The following is a 21,372-nucleotide window of genomic DNA, read 5'->3' as shown; positions in this document are numbered from 1 at the left end:
GGAGTGTTGTGTGCTCTGGCAGCTATGTTCAGCTGAGTGCCAAGTTCTGTTCAGGAACTCTTCAAATGATATAAAAGCATCCTCTGGTCCTGTCAGGTTGCACAGGGCTTGTAAGCGTCACATATTATCACATCAAGCAAACACCACGAAACCAAGCCACAAAAGCAAGAGAGAGATTGCAACAAGAATGAAATCAACAGTTGCTTCCTGGCAACAACAAACCTATCATCTTACAGGTCATTTAGAAAAGGGTCATTTTAACAGAAAACAGAGGTGAGTTTTGAATCAAAACATTTTTTCCTTTTGTCTTTTTACCCAGAAAACTGTGAGCAGGTTTATCCTCAACCACTCTGATCCGCCGGGCACCTGCAGGGATCACAGCTGCTTCGATGTAACCTACGGCGACAAAAGAGCAGACGGATGAGAGCGTGCCGCAGCCAGCCAGAAGCATCCATCATTCAGTATCTCACCAGGAAAATGTCAACTCCTGCCCACGTTGGGGAACGGGTGGGAAACACTTCAAATGAGATCCCTGCGTTGGCAGCCAAGTTTTGCTGCTGTGACATGCATGGTTATGACTAACGTTTCAGCCTGAGAAGAGGGAGAGAAACGCACGTGCGCTGCTTAATTGTGACTTAAAGCTTGTGCTTGAGCGTGATTTGATTTGCTCCCTTCGAATCCCCCTGGCTCTCCCATGGTACTGACGGGGATGGGTGAGGACTCTTCTGAGCTGATGCAAAGTGTCACTGTCAGGGGTAACACTGAGCATCACACAGCAGACATCGCTGATTGGAAATGAAGTTTCCAATAGCTGCTCCTGCTTTCCTCTCCCAAAAAAACTCTGCTCAAGGTTGTGCCTTTCTGATACTGATCACAGTTACTTCCAGAAAACATTTTGACTATTCCAAAACTAAACAGCAAGAGTTAGTGGGACAACTTAGGGAAAAAAACACCTTATTTTCACTTACACTTCGGCTTTTTACAAAAATCCTGGAGGATATAATGGTAACAGTCTCCTTGTATCAAGCTGCTGAAGAGAATTCCACAGCTCGGATTTAATGCAATAGCAGAGCTGAAAGTTTCTCAAGGACTGACCACAGGTCACCTCTGAACACTGCCAGCAGGCGCACATGCCAAATTAGACCATCTGAGCATCTGACACAGTAGGGAAGTTTTTATAGCGCCCCATCATCATTTTATTGAATTGTCTTGGTTTTTGTCCTTCTGAAACTCTCTCGGCCTCTTCATGCTTCCTTCAACAACCAGCAATATGACGGAACCATACCGCTTTTGACTAACAGAAGAACAGTGAGAATAATTAGGAGCTAGAAGGAAACGTAGCCTTCTCCCTCACCACAGAGCCATGTGGAGTTACTTGTTCCACAGCGTGGAAGTGGTGCCTTTGAACTATAAAGTTGAGGAACATGAAGACCCATTTCAAAGGTCTGGGAGCCAGGCAGAGTTTTTTCCACCAGCTTCACTGGACTCTGAATCCGGCCCCTGTAAATGACACTAATCTCATCACCACCATGATTTGATTCCTTCTAATTGGCCACCCAGTTTACTTTGCAGTGTATAACTTGGCACCTCTTTTGGGTTGTTGCTGTACCCTTTCTTTTAGATATTAAGTAGCTTATCCTGTATGTTCCTTCACCTCTCTTTTTTTTTTTTTTTTTGCTTTAAAGAGCTGTGTGAAACTGTTCTGTGTCAGCCCTGCCTTTATGGAAACCGTGGGCTGCGTAGAGCAATGGGTTGGATAAGTGCTGGCATAAGGAGCAGTGACTCCTCTAGAGTTCAGCAACGTTTGGGAAGCTATTTTAGGGACAAGGGCAGCTGAACGGCCATGCTTCTGCTACACTGATCCGAGGGGCCTCAAAGGAGGATGCTGACAGCCTCCTGCATCTCAGGACTAAGTGATCCTGCTACCACTATGGCACGGATCGAGACAGATGGGGATTTGGGGCCTCAGGTTGTGGAATCATTTCCACTTGTCTGAACCAGCAGAGTGCCCAGCCCTTTGCTGTGCTATGAACATGGCCTGAGCTCTTGGGTTTCACGAGGTGCACTGGGCAGACAGCTGATCCGGGCTAGACACACTCCCTCCTTCCCTGATCGCTGCAGCTGAATGACACTTCCCATCTGACCCTTCAGCTCAGTTCTTCCCGCACTTGTTCCCCCTTACTTACTTCTGCCTTCCTCGGGCTATTTCAGAAACAGTCAGCCATCCCTTGCAGGAAAAGCAGAAAGAGCGACAGCAGAGCTGCAAACAATGTCTGCGTACAGAAGCCAGAGCAGCGGCTCTCTCATCTGCTACTATACAGTGGGTTGCACTGGGAAAAATCATTACTTCCAGGGCCAATTTTTTTTAAGGCAATACTAAAATCTGTTATGAAATCAAAGCAAACAGATGTTGCATTTTATTCTAGACATTGCCAGGAGTTGGTTTTTCATCAGCTGAGATACCAAATTACAGTCAACACAGAGTGTTCCAGAAATCAAACATCCTCACTGCACCCCATGCATCTGTGTGTAAACCCGACCGACACTTACCACCAACCATGAGCACACAGCGAAGATGTGATTAACGACAGTCCATCATGGGGAAACAGGCCCTACGACACCTGACCACCCCTGTTAGGAAGCTGTTTTGGAACATGCCCAAGTTCCAGATAATTTAATGTACCTCCTGGGGGACTATTTACTTATTTATCGTTTAAATCACAAGTCAGATACAAACATCCAGAGCTAAAACACGCAGGGGTTGGACACAAAGTGACACTGAATTTAGTGGAAAGCCAGTCACTAACCTCAGTGAACTCTGGATCTGTCCCCTGGCCTAGCAGCAGCCAGGAGTGTGTCACACTGCTTTAGAGGCGAGCGAGCCGTGGAGCCCTGCGAGGTTTAGCTAGCGCTGTTAACATGCTCTCATTTCATCACCGTGCCATGAGAGAAACACCACACGGAAAAGTTGACTTTTCTGTTACTTTTCACAATGGTAAATAGCGGAGCACAAGCTATAAATAGCATATTAGTTCTGGAGACTATTTAGTTTGGTCTTATACCAGATTTTTCTCCTCATGTAATTTCTAATCCTGATTGATGGCTTTTGGGGGCTGTATTCACAGCTCCTGAATAAGAAGAAACGTACTGCGCTACCTCACGGAGATCATGCGGCACAAACCCGACTGCTGACCTGCCCTCTTTGGTTAGTGAGCTGCAAACCACTTTGCAGTTGTATGGATCGGACCTGTCCTTTCAGAGATGACGCAGAATCCTTGGGCATGTCCCACTGGCAGCGTCTTGACACTCTCATTCATTATTTCCAGCAACATTGTGTGAGTTAGTGGTCAAATCCTATTGCAAACAGACAACATAACATCCATGCAAATTTGGCACAGGTACAAACTCAAAGCTAATGCGAGGCTTCTGGTCACAGAATATTCTTGATCTTTGAGATAACTGCACCAGAAAACACATCTATTGTTTTCCAGGCACATTTTATTAAGCAAACTGTAACTGCAGATCACCAGAAAGATTATCAAGTGTCAGCTAGTAAGACCAAAAAAAGTCTCAGAGTTGGCCCCATGTCAAGGACTCTAAAAGATCTGTTAGGTCTTAGGATAATTGTCTGCAATGCAGGGATTTGCAAGGTTGGGCTTAAAGTTCTGCTTTAAATGAGGAACTGGTTAAAGACTGATGAGATTTGGCAACTATCAGGCAGTATTTCTAGTAATTTCACCCATAAATCAGCCTGTTAAGATGAAGCTTTGAAAGTACAACAGGAGAACTTCATTATTTGACAATTTATAGTGCTGTATGTAGTATACTCCACCTTGGGAACAGTTACTTTGGCACGCAGCAATCTTTCTGGATAATCTGCATTACATCAGTGTCTCAGGAATGCAAGACCGTGATTGAAGCAAATCCTAGATACAAATTATATGGTGTAACTCGTATTAGGAGAGACACCAGAACAAAGAGGTGGCTTTGTCATCAAGGAGATTAATATGTGAACAGCGGCTACTGTATCTTCATTTAAATGCTGGAGAGATTTGCAAGAGGAAAGCAGCTCACACAGGAAAATCCACTGTTAGCCATTGTTATTATTCCCAGAAAGAACAGAAAGTTTAGTGTGAACTTCAGAATGTCACTGTCACAAAACTCTCCTTCTGGTTCACATTGCAATGAAAGACGGACTCTGAGGTAAAGGAGAAATTATCCCATGGCTGAAAGTACTGACCTCCAGGCACTGTACCTTCATATCTTATCCCTGCATGCACAGGACCATTAGGCGTGAGAAAGTCAGTGCTCATCCCATTATCAAACTTCCCCAAAGTCCTTTGAACAAAGATCTCAGGGTAGAAGCCAAGGAAATCAAACCGCCCTGTCTACCTGCAGGTCATGGCCAGCACAGCTTCCTTAATACTTTAGGGATAAATACCAGCTGCCCATCTCAGTTTCCGTGACTCTTCCCACCCTACACGATCGTTTTCTGAACAATTGTGATGATTCTCACTTGCTATTAGCTTGAGAGCAATTCCTCTATTGGCACCTGCCCACTTCCAGCCATGGGATAGCTAATTTGGATGAAAATAATTTCACCAGGGAGCCATGGATAGATTTCAAAGCCTCTTACTATTGCTGTGAAGTTGTTTGCTGGGATTTCTAACTTGCATGTTCTGCCTAAACCCTTATAAGACACCTCAGAGTTAGCCCTAGAGTTTTATTTTTTCATAATTTAGATGTACATCCTATTGACAGAAAAAAAAAAAGTTTATTGTGTTGGCTAAAGATGCTCCTGGGCAGGACTACTGTTCAAATACTCTTTCTTCCTTTTAAGTATCTTGGACAAGTAATGTGCACAATAAAAAGTCTACTTTTTCACCATCTTTAGAAGAAAAATCTCTTGCAAAGATACATTTTTCGTTTCCCCAAATGACAGTTGCAACAACTGGTATATCTCATCTTATTATGTTCCGCCATTAAAAAAATCCAGATCCCTGTGGTCCATCTTTTGGATCACAAGCAAAGGGCAGCAATGAAAATCTGAGAAAAGTCAAGAGAGACAGATGCAGGTCTGATTGGCAGTGCAGGTCTCTGAGCATTACAGGCACAGCCCTGGAGTCCGGACAGAAGTAGTCAGTGATAAATCAGCTACCCAAGAGGTATGAGCCAAAGAGCTGTCCTTTATTTCTTGGCCCCCTGTACAGTGGCAGGGAGACAGAGATGGACTTCAGAACGAGTCTGTATTTGTTTTTGAAAAATTATTTTGTAGAAATAGGTACAGGGCATGCTGCCAGTCAAAAGTAAACCTCAGTCTAAACAGTGCATTCAGTTGGCCTACTGGAGACAGCCAGCTGCCCACAAGTGTATGTGATGTTTAGCATCATAAATAAAGGTTTTTGACCTCCTTCCCCAAAGAGAAATGGAATCCATTTACAGCTGGATCACCCCTGGATCACAGGTGGCAAGATCGGAACTGCTGAACCTCCTACGAGGCACTTTGAATGTTCTACCATCCAGGGTGGCAGAACCCGATCTGTGACATAAATGTCAGAAAAAAAATAAATAGGTTTGGTTCTTTCTACTTGATTAATGAAAATTTGGCTTGCTTTCATGCAGATAGGTTTTCTAAAAGGAAGGGATCTGTATGATATGACAAATCAAGCTAAACAGTAAAAGGACTTGAAGTTTATCCATGGCTTTTGATACCAATCTCCCCATCTAGTCCAACCAAAAGAAGACAAAGAACCAACACCAAAGGATGTCACCAACACCCACTGACACTGCAAACAGCATTCAAGTATCTTACACGAGAAACACTTGGGAACAGCCTTTGCCTTTGCCATCACACATGTAGAAACCTTCTTACAATGACTATTGGTTACTAAGAAACAGAAAGGAGTTGGCATGGATTTAGTTCAGGTCGTAAGGCTTGACAACACAATTTGCAATCACAGGACATAAAGGGACCAATCCCGCAGTCAACAGAGTCCCACGTGCAGAGCAGCTGAGGATCTGGCCCAAAGGTTGCAGCTGCAGCTCCCAAACCAGATACCACTCCAAAACAATCAATGGCTTGACATTTGAAGTCTATTCTCCTCTGAAATAATAAATCAGCATACTTGACTCAGTGTGTTGGCCTTGACTTGGATCGCAGCAAGTTCGTGGGGATTTGCCGCTGAGCTGTGCAATCATTTACATATCCAAACCCTGAATCTGTTGCCGTAGTCATATTGTGTGTTCCCCTTTGCCCCAACCTTTGTCAGATTTCTGTACATATTTGCTGAAATGTCAATTTAAAGAAAAAAGGCCAATTTTTTTTCTTGAGTAACTCCAAGTTCACTTGTGATACCTCAGGCCCAACCCCAGAGCTTTGCCTGCTGCATGAGATTCAGTAAGTTAACCTGAGGACTTGATTCTGCCAAACAGCAGTATACGAACAGAAATTGATGGAACTAACTCATCATGCATAAAATATTTGCAGAATCATGGCTGGGGAACAGAAGTGAAACCAATAAGTTTGTTCTCAGTGCATAACATAAAAGAAATCCAAAAGCAGGAGAACATGAACAGCGAACAATTAAAAGAATGTAAATATTCTTGCCATTTTAGTAGGCTAGGATGCTCATTAAAAGAGAATAATTAAAAAAAATAAAAAGCAAATATGCTTTTCAACCTAGGAGAAGATTGTTTGGCATATCATGGATGTCACTTTTTAAAACTCTTCCCACATAAAATTCAATTCCCTTTAAAATTAATAAATAAAAACATCAATAAATGTTTATGAGATTATAAAACAATTATCTTACCCATCTTTACCCATGTGAAATGGGTAAAGGTGGAAACATCGCATTGATAAAGCAACATTTCGACAGGTTTGCGCTTCTGAGATGATCAGCAAAGAGAAAGGATCAATAAATGCCTGAACACTAGGATTCAGTCAGCCACCTCTTCTTATTAGTTACAGGGTGCTGGGGGTGAAAGCCTCCTGTAGCGTCCTGGCAGCCAAACAACCAGTTAAGGCTGAAACTCTTCTCTTCCTACAGCCTTGTGAAGTTTCCACCCTCAAGCAGCCTGTCTAGTTGGAAACGGGTGCAACCTCCTGGCAGTGACCCAGAAATTTCTTATTTATCTGCACAAGATGTTTCGTAGTCTCATTGGAAAAGAGAAAAGATAGTTACTCTTCAGGAGCAATTAAGAAGCTAACGAACAGCTATAAAATCTGCTCAGAAATTGAGAATAGGTTTTTTTTCAATGGAAATGAGAAACTTTTCCCATCATTTGCATAAAATGCAAATGCTTTGTCATAAGTAGGTGGAAAATAACCGGGACCAAAGAGTCAAAGGCAATAATGGAGGAAATCACTCAACAGGTTGGCCTAGCAATGCCACAGCACAATGATGTGGTGCAGGTGGGAAAGCTACCTGCATCTCAGAGGAGGAGACAGATCACAGCTGGCTCCACAGACAAGGAGGAGGAGGGTGCAGAGGAAGAAGACAATCAACAAAATCAGAGCCTCAGACTTCAGTGCTGAGGCTCTGATTAAAGGATGCTGCTAAGCACTGCTGCTGCTTTAGTAATTAAACAGAACTGAAGTGTGTCCCTAAAGGGAACCTTTATGTGCTTTGTGCACTCAGTCCTGGAGTAGCACGTGCTGAATGGATTTCTCCATACAGTAGCACTCACTGAATGTGAATTTTTTTTTTTTTTGGGACAATATCCTCCTTTTGGAGTAGCTTGCGAGTCCTGAATCTGGCTTTCCTTCCCTTTGCCTCATTAGGATGCGTGATAACAGGTTTCTCAGAAGCGCAATACAGAAACTCTGGAACAAAGACGAATTCAAACACCAAGCTGTATATACATTAATGTTTAACAAGAGAGGGGAAAGTCTTCACTCTGACCAGAAGCTCTTGTATCCTATAATGGATACTATTGCTGGAAGGTAATCAGTAAAAATACTCAGAGGGGAGTGCTCTTTCATTTAGCTGAGATATCCTGATTATAAGGTGAATCATCTGCAACACGCATCACTGAGCTCTCAAGAGCTCAAAGACGGTGCTGCTATCAGACTTCCCCCCCATTGGAAAAGATACTGTGATTTTGTCTCTTATTTAAAATCAACAGCACTGGTAGCATTCAAAATGAGAAACACAACTTCATTCTGAATTTCAGACTGAGGCAATGGCTAGCATCTGGGCAGCTGAATAAGAAGCAGACAGAATATCATGTTTGAATTGAGTTGGGTTTTGTTTTGTGTTTCTTATGTGTTTACTAGAGCAGATAAGTCCAATGCCATCAAAGAAGAGCTATTACTACCACTCCAACTCTCCTCAAGCAATTAAGAGAACCTCCACTCCACTAAAATGCTGCTGAGGGTTACTCACCCATCCCCTTGGTGTGGTTGAAGTCGCCTTTCACCACTTTACAGGTTTTGCCATCACCACTGCAGACTCCACAGCGATCCTCTTTGGCAGCTGAGCCAATGATTCCATCGCAGCCAATTTTCTAATGACAACAACCAGAGGTCCCCATTATTTTGTTTGCAAGGTTAAAGTATCTCTAAACATCAAGGTCAAGACTAAGATTGACATCTGACTGAAAACCTGGGCAGGAAGAGAACACTGTGAATCAGGGGAGCACTCACTTGGAATGGTGTTGAGTTGGTTATTCAGCAATCCCCTTCTCTAACACTAAGGGTGTGAACTTTGATTCAGAAGATTTAACTGAAGAGAGTTTCACAAACACTAGTTATTCCAGATATCATCATAGATTTCATACTAACCCACTCTAGCTTCCTTCAAACACACAGAATAAAAAAATATTTTATGTTTGTATAGCAAGTTCCATCTGAGGAGCTCAAAGACATCCCAGAGAAATGGACCACTACTGCGATTCTTACTTTAGAGAAGAGAAAAATGTGACTTCCTTAAATGACAATTAACCAAAGTAATCAGAATCCTGGTCATAGCCCCTCACCACACACAAATTTGAGCACTGTCACAAGTTTCAGCGTGCTGCTCACTGAACGACCTCTGCTTCGGATTGGGATCTTAACAGGGACTGTAACACTCAGTTCTAACCACACTTTTGCAATACCTGAAAAAAGACCTCTTTAGTCAAATGGCTCAGGATACCTGCAATGCGAGCATACTTCAATGGAAGCAGGTTTGCATTTGGCCAATCCGTTCCATAACTTTCCAGATGCTTGCTCTGGACACTCAATTGTAAACAAAAAAAAACCCCAACAATTAAACTATTTCACCTAAAGCTTCATTTAAATGGTATTTTCATAATTTTCTAGACCTACCTAAACTTTTTTCAACAAAAATCTGCAGCTTTGCTTCCACAGACAGGTATTACTGAACAGCCACAGTATTCTCCCTGCAGCTACAGAGATCACCGTGGTCATCTTCCTAACTCACAGACCATTTCCAGGTTATGATGGTGACCTTTGCACATCTGCAGATCTTGAGGTTGATTAAGACTTACTGTCATTAGTTTATGTAAATTATTTTCTGTCCATGTAAGACCCTCAAAATAATCAGCAATTCATTCTTAAAACATAAATTTCTACTGAAATAAGAGTTGTCATTATGCAAGTTATTAGCAGAGATTCTACTATTAAAAATAAGTAGAGGATTTATTCTCTGTAGATAAACAGTTTCTTGGCAAATGCGTTAGCAGGACTGTCACTAATAATACGTATTTGACTAAGGCTGTTGGGTCTCTCCCTTCCTCGCCTTCGTATAATAAAGCCAGAGGAAAGTTGGAGAGATATCTTAGGGAACAATCAAAACAACAAACATTTTGAAAAATAGGGTAAGTAGGGAAATATTAAGAGAACTTGGGCTGTTTATCTGAGACTGTCTGCGTGTAAGCCATGTAATTTGGACCTGAACTCAAACGTTCCCCTCGTTTCAGAAGACACTGGCCACTGCCCGAGTCCAGATGTAGAACAGGGATCAAAGGCTGCCAGAACGCAGACGTGTTCTGATGCAGCCTTCGTCTGGGTAAATCATTAGAGACGGACACATGCTGAGACAGGATGATCATCCTGAAGACATACAAGGGAAATGCTGCTCATTAACTAGAACAGCATGTAAGTCGGTGGACAAGAACTACAGGAAAAAACCTGTATAACTGGGAGTTAAAAGAAGGTAGGAAGAAGACCGTGGAGTTTATGGCAGTTGCAATTCTCAAGTCTAAACTTCACACCCATGTCCAACAAATAATTTTGGGATATTAAATGTGATTCTGCCCCCAAAACAGAAGGATGTCCCAGCAGTTCTCCTTCCAGGAAAATAAATATGATTTATTAATGAGGTTGCTGAAAGGCAGCTGGAAATATATGCCTGCCTGCCTGCCACCCTGCTGAGATACTGGAAAGGCTGCATTTAATTTAAGACTCTGGTGCTATCTTTTATTGTCCTGCATTGTTATTAGCACTATGTGAGCACACAAATGAATAAAGGGAACATAATGAGTGTTGAACCACACTTATTCCCAGCGCTACAAAAGGAGTCTGTAGGACTATAACGGAGGCAGACAAAGAATGCAGAGTTAGCAATCACATGCTTTGCATTTACGCTGCAGTTTCCCAGCTAATGTAAACCAGTGCAGGCCAGCAAAGCCTCTCAAAGAATAAGTCCCCCCTCTTCTGACACGGGGGTTCAAAACAAGCCATTTCCTCCCACATTTAGCAGGTCACTGACACGAACTGACTTGAGAAACACTCTGAAGGCACGGAAAGAGCACCCTCTGAATCCACAAATATACCCCCCAAGAGTTTGCTGTTTGTTACCTTTCATCTTCACGGTAATTCCCTGTGACTGGAGGAACTGGGAACGGCCCCTCGCAGCCCTCCCTGCAATGACACCAGCCCTCCCATCCACAGGGCAGACCTTCCCTTCAGTCCAGGGCCTGAGGATCAAAGCCCGCATCAGATGTGGGCCAAGAAATGACTTCTTACAAAGGAAAATCTTTAAGATAATAAACCAGTTTTCTTTCTTGGCTTCAAGATGAAAGTTGGTGCATTCTTGCTACTTTATGGGGGAAAAAAATACCATGGAAGCACTTCACTCTTGTCTAAATGAACATTAGAGCCTGTTTCCCTCTCCCCAAGCCTCCCAAAGAAAAAGTGTATTTCATAACAGTACATAATGAAACAGCTTTTGTCAAGATTTGACAATGGATTCCAAAAGCTGCAAAGTCATTTAGAAATACATTCCAGTGACCACCTCAGTCACTCGGATCCTCTGAAAACTCCCCATGTTGAAAACACTGCCGCTCTTAAAACCAGTGCAGAGGTGAAGAGACGGGGCTGGAAGGGTGAGGAAGCAAAACACAGGGAGCATCACTCTTCCTGGGAGGAAAGTATTGAGAGCTATGTCCAGCTTTCTCCAAAGTGAGAAACTCCCTGAGAATCCAGCACTGGGCACCAGAGGCGTCAGCCTGAGCCTCATCAGATCAAGGGGAAGATCTATCGAGACTGTACATCACCAGCTGCTCAGGAACATTGTGCTGGACGCTATACGCGTTGTTCTGTCAACCGTTAAAACAGATAGAGCTGCCCTCAACCTGCAGGAAGCTTTCAAAAAAGTGAGGGATTAATTAACTGTATGTAAAGGGAGAATCCCAAGTTTCACCACTCAAAAGTCAAGTTTTCATAGTGCAGAAACAATCCCTTAAAACCCAAATATTTCAAGGGAGTCAATTGATCTTTACCATCTCTAACTTGTTTTGTGCTGCTTCCCGTACAGCCCAGCGTACCAACCAAGGCAAGGTCATTTTTTTAACTAAGGAGCAGAAAGAGGAAGTTTTACATTCTGAAGAAAGTCTTTGTAAATAACATTCTGCTTTTTTGTTGACCCAAGAGTTATCCTGCAGGTGAACAGACTGAGTCCACGGAGCAGTCCACCCAGCAATAGCTAGATACTTTCAGTTTCATCAGACTTTAAGAGTCTTCTGGGGCTTCAGGCCCTCAGCACAGACAGTCACAACTATATCTACAGGTTTTTTAACATTCTTCAACCCGGGCAGTCTCCTACTCTGACACCATATTTTGGAACTATCCACTGACCTTTAAATTGGCAGGCATCTGAACAGTTGCTGAGCCAAAGGCCTGAAATTCATTCTCTCTGACCTGATATCTCAGTCCACCCTTCCTTCTCTCCCTCCCACTTCTTCTCTTTTTTATAATTAAACATCTGAAAATACTGCTTGTTGGGTGGCATTTCCAGCTTCAGTCATTGCTGGCTCCAGCATAGGAAAACTCCTCTTCTGAATACACATCACTTGGATTCTTCTGTGTGAACTGTTTTCTGTATTGCTTGGATCTTTTGTAATGATATTTTTATTTGTATTTTCAATGGATGTGAAAGAGCTCAATTGATACAGCCTGCGTGAGTATGTTTTGCTACATAAACACAATTATTTTTGTTATATGCACCCACCCTCTGTAAGAAATGACATTGTAGGCTTACAAAACCGTAATGCTTCCCACATGCTGAACTGCCTAGCTGTCTCAATGGATCAAATGTAAATACTGATGCAACGTGTGCCATTTTACAAATTAATCATGTACAGGGCACGTTGGTTATGACAGATTTATCTACACTGCCAATTTTTTGTCCATAATATCCAGTGTCCATTGATACCTCCAGGGAGGGACCACATGAAACAGGAATGTACACACGCGAGCAACCAACAGTCAGATCTGAGGGGAAGAGAATTCTTATTTCTTTGTTTTAAACACGACTGCCCTTTTGGAGGATTATGGCTGTCTGTCAGGATTTGTACCAGAGGGTGAGCCTACATCCCTAATCAAGCAGTTAATCTGTAAGTTATTTCTATTTCTGTTCCACAACAAATTTTGTGTGACGGACTGGAGTCCATGTAGAAGTTAGATCAGCAAATATTCTCTGTCATTGCCCGAGCCTTCAGATTTTATCTGAATCAGAGTGGCTCTGCTGGAACAGGAGACACGCACTGCCTATTTTAAACCAGCATTATCTTATCTGCATTAAATACACAATTACACTTGCTTGCTGACTTTGTGTTTAGATCCCTTAGCAGTTCATGGGGATGCTAGATACAATTATTCTTGATAGCCACGTTTTAAGATATAGAGATTGAAGGCTATGTGTCAAAACTCCTGTGTTCTGGCAGCAGAGCAGGCTATATGAGCTACCATGCAAATAATACAAAGCCTTTTCCCATCCCAGGAACTCCTTCACTTGTGTTCTTTCGTCGCTTTCTGTAGCTACCCCTCGCTGATCCTTCCAAACAAGCTTCATCTGAATTGACACCTCTGCCCGGATGCCGCCCTCCCTCTGCCCTGGTTTGTACAAATGCCAACGGGCTGCAGATGGCAGAGGATTTTATATCAAGTGCCCGTTCTTTGAGAGAGACAGCTATCATGTCAGTTCTGGATGTGAAAACAATATGTATTTATCAGTATGCGATATACCTGTAGCCTCCCTTCCTGTCCATTTTTGGCTGCTCAAGCCACAAGCAACATCTAAAACCCCCAAGGTAGATAACACAATGAATTGTCTACTATATGCTCTCTATGGCTTAAGACAGAAGAAAAACAGGGGGAAACAGAACGATTTTTGTTTTCATATCCCACTGTAAAGTACATTTTAAAAGTAGTAAGATATCAACCAACAAAGTTTTGGGTTTTGCCACTATGCCTTACTCACCAAAAGCCCCGATACTTTTTTTAGGCCTCAGATTACATTGCTACACTCCCAGAAACTGAAAAAAAAGGCAATTATATGACAGCTTTCTGTAGTCCAAACTATCCTTCTGGATTTTGTGCACATACAGTAAATAATTTATCGAATTACAGTGCTAAGCCAAGTTGTATGGAGACAAGCTACCCAGTCTGGAACACCTTGTAACACATCTTGTAATGCAGGAAAATACTCAAGTGAGGAGGCAAAGCCAGAACTGCATGCATCAATCAAATGCAAAAAGTGGATACTGAGTACGTAGAAAACTGTTTGCCAGTAGACAACTACAAATTATCACCTGTCACTTGTGGCCCTCTCCTGACATTCTGCCTATCCAATATGCAAAAACTATTTTTGAAAATGTGTTCATTTTCAAATTTGTGCTCCACTTGCACACTGTATGACAGTAGTTTTTGGAAGAAAGTCATTCTACAGTATTTCTGTTCTGCCAGGACAGCCTAATATGTGCCTTGTCATCACTGAATGGACTGTGGATTCAGCAGCAAGTTAACAGTAGCCGTGACATGACAAAACATTCATGAGAGAACTATAGATAGAGTCAAAATATCTTCACCTCTTAAATTGTTAAATCACAGTAAAGACTGCCCTTGATCTCTAGCCCAACTCCGCTATACAGAAGGTCGCTCTTTTCAAAGAGACCTTAGATTACTCTCTGAAGTACAATCTGTAGTCCCCACTGGAAAGTTCTCATGCTATCACGAGTCTCAGACTAATCCTCCTTTGAGAAAAGCCAGCACAAAGTCATATGCGTCATAACAGTCAGCTGAGCAGCTTGTCCTCTCCCCACACCACTGCTGTGTGACATCTGCCACCTTTTTTAGCTCCACTTCTGCCAGCAGTTTTCTATTAACATCAGCAGTGCAAACACAGTGAAGAACTGTAAGAGGTTAGAGAGTGCACTTCTTCCATGAATGTTGACTCATGAAACACACACGGAACAGTCTTGAGAAAGAACAAAACTCTCGGCAAACCCTTGCCACTTGAAGAGAAATATGAGAAGATAAAAGCAATTTGAGCTGCAGGTTGCGCTGCCCTACCCCATCTTCACCAGGACTACAATGCCCATGCGAGAGACAGAAAATTGGGTAAGCAGACAAGAGAGAGAGGCTGCAAAGTCTATGTGAGCACTCACCCTCCTCAGATGCAGACTGCTTTTATTTTCCAGCCTGCTACAGATTTTCTGCCTCTGAAAAATCTCAGGAGAAAAGAAATTCTCCTTGCTAGAAGACATCTTGGACATTTCAAGAAGAAAAGGTCAAAGACCTATATACACATTGAAGAAAGCATCTAGCTTGCTCAGAAGATGGTAGGGATAAGTGCATTTGTCATTACTCTACAGTATCTCTTCTAAAGACCTCTTGTAACACTCCAATTTTTAAGATCAACTGCTGAAGCTCTTACGTAGCTTTTATTTTGTCCTCATTCTGGCAAACTTCTAGTACTATCAGCCTCAAAAACAACTCTAAAAAACAAGGATAGGAGGTCTTTTCCAACCTTAAAGATTCTATGATTCTATTTGTGTGACAAGAAGTAAGATTATAAAAGGTCTAGGTGGCTTAGGAACCCCATGCTAAATTTAGGGCTGACTTTGCTCTCTGGTGTTTCTGTGCATGACCAAAGCATTAACCAAGTTTACTCACTTCAGCTGCCTTCAGGTGTAAGTGATAAATACAAGGACGCTGCTGCTTATGATGATTTTGCTTCAGGGATAGTGAGGCTGACACCAAAAGCCTTCATTCACACTGTTTAGATTGGAGCTCAGCTCACGCCCGTAAAATGACGTTGTAATAAGTTCACAAAGTACAACTGAAGGAGAACTCTCCTCCCTTAGTGCCAAATGCAGTTAGGGTATTGTGAGGCTTTAAAGAATGTGCTCCTGCTTCCCTTCTCAGAACCCCCCGTCTCATTGCAAGAACAAGTTTTTTCTTTGCCATGTTCATCTACATTCATTCATCACGCAACAGTGATGCATGAGTTTCATTCAGGAGGATCTTCTGCTGAAGAGAAGAGAGCTATCACATTTCCTGGTCTAGATGTTCACAGGCAACGGTTACTGCTAATTTGTCTGTCACACTGGCAATGTGTCATTCCTGCTTCTGAGAGCCTTTAACTAGAAGAATTACACAAGAAAATAAATAACAGCAATACCACCCTCTGATTTCAGCACTTATTCTCTTCTCCAGGCCCCCTGCAATGCTTGTTACTGGGCTTCGTCTCCACAGGGTAAAGAAATGAGAATAATTAAATGAATGTGCTGGTTAAATGGGTTTGATAGGCAGCTAGCTAGACAAGTATCTGTGACAAATGGGGCACAGTCACATATGGCAATTCTCAGCGCTAAGCTGCGTATAAGGCAGAAGACTATTATAAATGAGTTCACGAGGCTTTCAAATCTGCTGGGCTTGAATTGATCATTTTGCATTTTCTCTCAGCCAGATGCAAAGGGACTGAATGTTCTGCAGCTGTCATCACCTCTCTGCACAGTTAAAGGCAGTTGCCCCCGACTTAGAGTGCAATTTGCTTTTCATGATGTACCTCCAAAGTTCTGTGCTCATAAAGGTTTTTATTTGGAGGGGAGCTGGCTACTGCTCCTCACGGGAAGAAGGAAACGTACGCTGCCATAAGGTCTGATTTACCATTTGTGGCTGATATGAATATTTGGAGCAGTAAAGCTGGCCAGCCCAGCGTAATGGTCAATGGCACACAGCTGGAGGTGCACAGCTGGCCTTACTGTAACAGGTTATTAATGGATTTTTTTAGTTTTTTTTTTTTTTTCAGATACCGCTGAAAACAAGGAAAAATTAAGTAACTTGGGATGCACCATGAACCTGGCCCTATGCAAAGCACTTTGTGTTGAAGATCATATAAAGAATCAACTCTGTGCTGGCTCCCCAGCAACTTGCTGTTCAGATTCTTCATCTGAATAAATTAGGACTGAACTAAACACGTGTCTTCACCAGCATTTGGCAGGAAACTGTGGAAAGTGTCTCCTTGGAGCAGTGCAAAATTCAATCCAGATAAAGAGTTTTCACTTATCTTGTTGCATCGCTATTAGTAAAGCTGCATTATGCCCCCAAACTCTCTCTTACACCCAGGTGATTATTGTGTTCATCTATCTCCCTGCCTGGAAGGCTCAAAGCAATAAAAATTGGTAGTTCTTAATCACTGCTCACAGAAATCAGAAATAATGCCAAATTTGACGTGCCTTGTGCCCCCGGGGCAAACCAGCACATTTCCAGTGAAGTTAGTGGAAGTAAAAGGTGATGCTAGAAAGCTATTCCTTGTCCAAACCTTAAATCTCCAGTTAGGATGGGTTTACAGAACTCCACTAAATTTTCAAGGAATCTGAAATACTAGCTCTAAGAGATGGCCTCCCTAACATTCAGTGTGCTCAGTTACAAACTCACAGCAACCATGAAGAATTGTATTACAAGGACCTCCCACACTTAATTTTGGTTCCATATGTAATTAGGCTAGAGAGAAATAACCGTCACTGCAACGGTTATTTCCTGGAGTGAAACACCTTCACTCCAGGAAAAGGGAATCAAATCTGAAGGCTCTTGAAGAGAGTCCTCTTCATTTCCATTCTTGACTTGTCTGACCAGAGACAGAAGGAAACAAGCATGTTCAAAAACCACACAGGTGAAGCTACTGGCTCATGCAGCCGCAGGAGCCAAGAAGAAACTGGTATTGAAAAGCTTCCTCAGTACATCTCGACAGGAACCAGGCAGACCTGAAAGCATCATGATGCTGGCAACGGAATACTTGTAACACGGTAGTGACAACTTATAATCCAGTTTGCAGCATCAGTGTTTTTTTCAGTGATTCCTCTAATAGCCAAAATGGAGCAGTTAAGCAAGCCAGATGTCCCCTCCCATCTGCTCCCCTCACAGAAGTCCCTTCCCACCCAAGCCATTTGATGACTACACATAAGCAAATGTGATCATTGAACATTCCCAGCTGTTCAGTAATAATCTCATATCTCAGGCATTTATCATAATTCTCCGACCAAGACATGGGGCTGTTGAGTGACTGCAATGGGTCTTATAAGAGTTGCCCTCTCACCTCAGAGACAGCCTCCCAGCCACCCACACGGATGCCTGTTCTAGGATATACACAGCTGCCCCGGACTATAAATAACACTGGAAATAAAACAAGAGAAAGTTACTCCACCTGGCACTTGCCATGTACACAGAGGTCAGTCTCGTAGGGCCCACATGGAGTACCATCAAGGACTCTGTCTGTCACCAGCACAGGGGAATCCTTCCCCAGTGGAGAGCAGAAGAGCTCACATGGCTTATCTGGAAAAAGAAATACAAAAGCAATGGCCTTTAGGAACAGCAGAAACAAGTGTTTGAGGCAACGGTAATGCAGTCTCTGCGTGAATGGATTTGGAAAGGTATCTGTTGATATTCTCATCTTTGAAGGAACGTGAGCCTTTCCATTTAGGCCTGTCACTTCCCCACTTTACAATACCAATCAAAGGCTTGCATTGATGAGATTGGTCTTTTAAGACTCAGAAAACCATACAGTCAGCACACTTCTACATATCTGTTTGTGAATGGGAGATATTTGTTACCGGGAACATTCCGCAGCCTGATATGAATGACCAAAACACTGTGTGAGCATCTTAAACAAAATTCAGGCTACAGCCAGTAATTTTTAGAAGAACAAATTTTCCAGTCCATTTCTACTCTTGATGGACTGACTTCTTTTGCATCAACTTGTCAGTAAGAACAGTTGTATATGTAAATTTAAGGCGTTTTTGCATACATATTACCTACTATTTCCTTAAATTGATATTTGTGGTCCTACAAGCATTTCTGTCAGCAAACTGTGCTGATAGAATATATAGAGAAAGAATCCCCAAATTAATTTGAAATACATCAGTAAAGTTGCATTTTTCATCCATGCTAATGGCAATTGTTATAGTATATATTCAGACTTCACTTTGGAAAAGCTACTATTGTGTTTAGCTAGGGAAGGAGTTAAGTAAAAAAGCTTTTTCAAAGACTTGTATTATTAACTGGCAGCACACAGCAGACATCAGGGTTTGCTGACTGCATTTGCCATATGTTTAAGTAACAGATATTTAGGCAATGTAATGTTTTTCCTCTGGAGCCGACTCTGCTACTCGCGGACTTCATCCAAGGAAGAACCTATAGACATTCAACGGAAACATGTTTTGTTCTGCGTCGTCAAGTACCTCCACTCACCAGACACAAGGCAGAAGGTTTGCCAATACATTAAGCTAAGTGGTATAGGCCTTTTCTAAGTTTGCGATGTATTATAAAACCTGCAATCAGCTCTCAGCTCACTAATACGTGTAAGCAGAGTTCAAGCACAGTGATGATTAGCTCAGGGTTGATTTGGATCTGTGTCTATTTAAATGCTTCCGAGAGTGGTGCTTCGATACGCTGAAAAAAGATGCGGGATGTTCAGACTCCCTGCCTTGTGTCTGATGCAGAGGCTGGATTCTTCTTGCAGAGTGGGGAAAGCTGTTGAAAAAGCAGCTCATGCAGGAAACTGCCAGTCTGACCACCTCTGGAAAGCCTGTCTTTCTGCAGCAGAGATCTGCAATGGGGAAGGAGAGGTTTCTAATTTCCATTCATGGCAACTGGGGCAACACGGCTCAGGTGAGTGAGGTTTTCCTAGACAGAGGGAGCAATATTGACTATTATCTTTTAGCAATAGCTTGTTCAGTCTTCAGGTGGCCAAAAAATGGCATATTCCCTTTCTGTGGCTGAATTAAGTTCCCACTGCAATATGCTGCTAATTCTGGCAGCACTGACCAGAGAAGATCACTGAATCATTCGTTTTTTTCCCCTCTCCTATTTACAGGACCCTCAGCATCCCATAGTTCCAGACTGAAAATGGGGAAAGGAATGAAACAGCTCACCCCCAGAAAAAACTGGGAGAGTTTTCTGTGACAGAAACTAGTCAGGGAAGTAGCTCTGCATTGTGCGTTCACCCAGTAAAACTATTTGGGGAGCAGGGCAGAGGGGAACAACAAGCAAACCCAGCCTGTCTCCTAAGGCATCTGAAGGAATTGTGCTCCCAGAGGGTCTGCTATGGGAACTGACAAGCTGTCTGTACCCTCGTCCTGGCGTCAGATCTAATTTGTCAGTGCTAGCACAGGAAAGGGCTTATTCAGTGTCTGGTCTTCTGGTATCAGTTTCAACGCCTCCCTCCTCTGTTCAAGCATGTCTTTAAGATTACCAAATGAAACCAGTCTTGTCTGTTTTTCAGCAGAGTGCAGCAAAAGATGTTTGTTCCCGCAGAAAGGACATTATTCTGATCCTTTTTCATATCTCCCCAACGTCTGGTTGAATAGTAGCTGAGCAGTAAGATCCAGCAAAGGAAGCATTAAAGGAACGTAAGCAGGATAGGCATTCATGCTGAAATGCCCAGAATGGATACACATCAAAAACATCCCAGCGAAACCTTTTTTTCCATTCCAAATTAATTTGAACTTTCTAATGTTTAAACTCCCATGCTCAAATATCTGCCTGCTCAGACTGGGAATCGAGTTAAAGCACCTCTCCTCCAACAGTACAAAAAGATGAGTAAAGAACTGACAGCTCTGTATCTTCTGTTAAGAAGTCTAAAAGAACAGCAGGGCAGCACCAATGACAACTAATTGTAATTAGTCTTTGAGCTGTAGCTAAGGGGAACATACTGTAGCCTTCTCACCAACAAATGGGAGTCTTGCAGATGGAATCAAGATGGGTTCAGAAGCTGCAGTGAAAGAACGGCAAAGAAACACAGAGGAAGATGAAAAAACTTACCATCCACGATGACAGCTGTCAAAAGGCTTTTTTTCTTGTTGGTGTACCTGTCGTGGGCCTGGCACTGTTGGTCCCTGAAGGTTGGCACACCTTTAGGGCAGGGTAAGTTCTCGCACACAGTGTGCTCCACACTGGCTCCCCGGCAGTTCTTCCCGCCTGGCCCCGGGCTATTGCAGGAAAGACAAACTAGGGTCAGCAGGAACAGGACAGCTACTCACTGGCACACCTTCTCCTAGGTGTTCCCATTCGAGGTGACTCTTGAAACAGCAGGAAGGATCCTTCTCTCAGATGTCCTTGCTGGAGGACAAATCCCACTCTCAGTGGCTCTGTCAGAAAATTACTCAAGTTCCATTCTGGATCTCTATTTGGCTTATCATAACAGATGGTGTGGAGTACCTTAGAAGCATGTTCTTTTGTAGTATCAATCAATAGGGGCTGCCTAGCACTGCCCACCTCAGACAAGAGGTAACGTTATTCACCTGTGGGCACTAAGCAGCCTTCTTAGAAGACAGAGAGCATTTAACTGTTTCTATTCTGGTTTGCAATTTTAACACTGCTGACCTAAATTTCTTCTTTGAATTAAACAGCAATTCACTCCTGTCCTAACCTATTTTCAGATGGAGCAGGCAAATGACTGAGAAAGAGTGTGTGTGTGTACCAGCAATTTCTTGAAGTACGGCACTCCCAAACTTCGGGTTCTGCTGTGACACCAGGCCTGAGCTCTGACTAGCTTTTCCTGTGACCTGGGATGAGTTTCTTAGCTGATGGTGACTTGTGAGGGTTAGGCTTTGGAAGGTGCACTGAGCATGACACCTGAAGTCTAC

The 21,372-nt window shown here is 42.8% G+C and overlaps 1 protein-coding gene across 3 annotated transcripts in view; it reads right to left on the bottom strand.

Moving 5' to 3' along the window:
- ADAMTS17 (ADAM metallopeptidase with thrombospondin type 1 motif 17) overlaps nucleotides 1-21,372 on the bottom strand; it is a 187,130-nt gene that overhangs the window by 50,452 nt on the left and 115,306 nt on the right. For 2 of the 3 annotated variants that reach the window (XM_086757388.1, XM_086757387.1), the window contains 5 exons: nucleotides 20,549-20,715; nucleotides 17,934-18,061; nucleotides 8,388-8,508; nucleotides 5,813-5,887; nucleotides 316-396 (listed from right to left, as the gene is read on the bottom strand). In XM_086757388.1, the coding sequence (XP_086613514.1) occupies nucleotides 316-396; nucleotides 5,813-5,887; nucleotides 8,388-8,508; nucleotides 17,934-18,061; nucleotides 20,549-20,715 (572 nt within the window). The remainder of the gene's footprint in view (nucleotides 1-315; nucleotides 397-5,812; nucleotides 5,888-8,387; nucleotides 8,509-17,933; nucleotides 18,062-20,548; nucleotides 20,716-21,372) is intronic. The other variant, XM_086757389.1, reaches the window with a different exon arrangement.

This window comes from Chlamydotis macqueenii, chromosome 12 (assembly GCF_036417535.1).
Source record: "Chlamydotis macqueenii isolate bChlMac1 chromosome 12, bChlMac1.mat, whole genome shotgun sequence".
Classification (NCBI taxonomy): domain Eukaryota; kingdom Metazoa; phylum Chordata; class Aves; order Otidiformes; family Otididae; genus Chlamydotis; species Chlamydotis macqueenii.
This window is presented reverse-complemented; position numbering and strand designations above follow the sequence as displayed.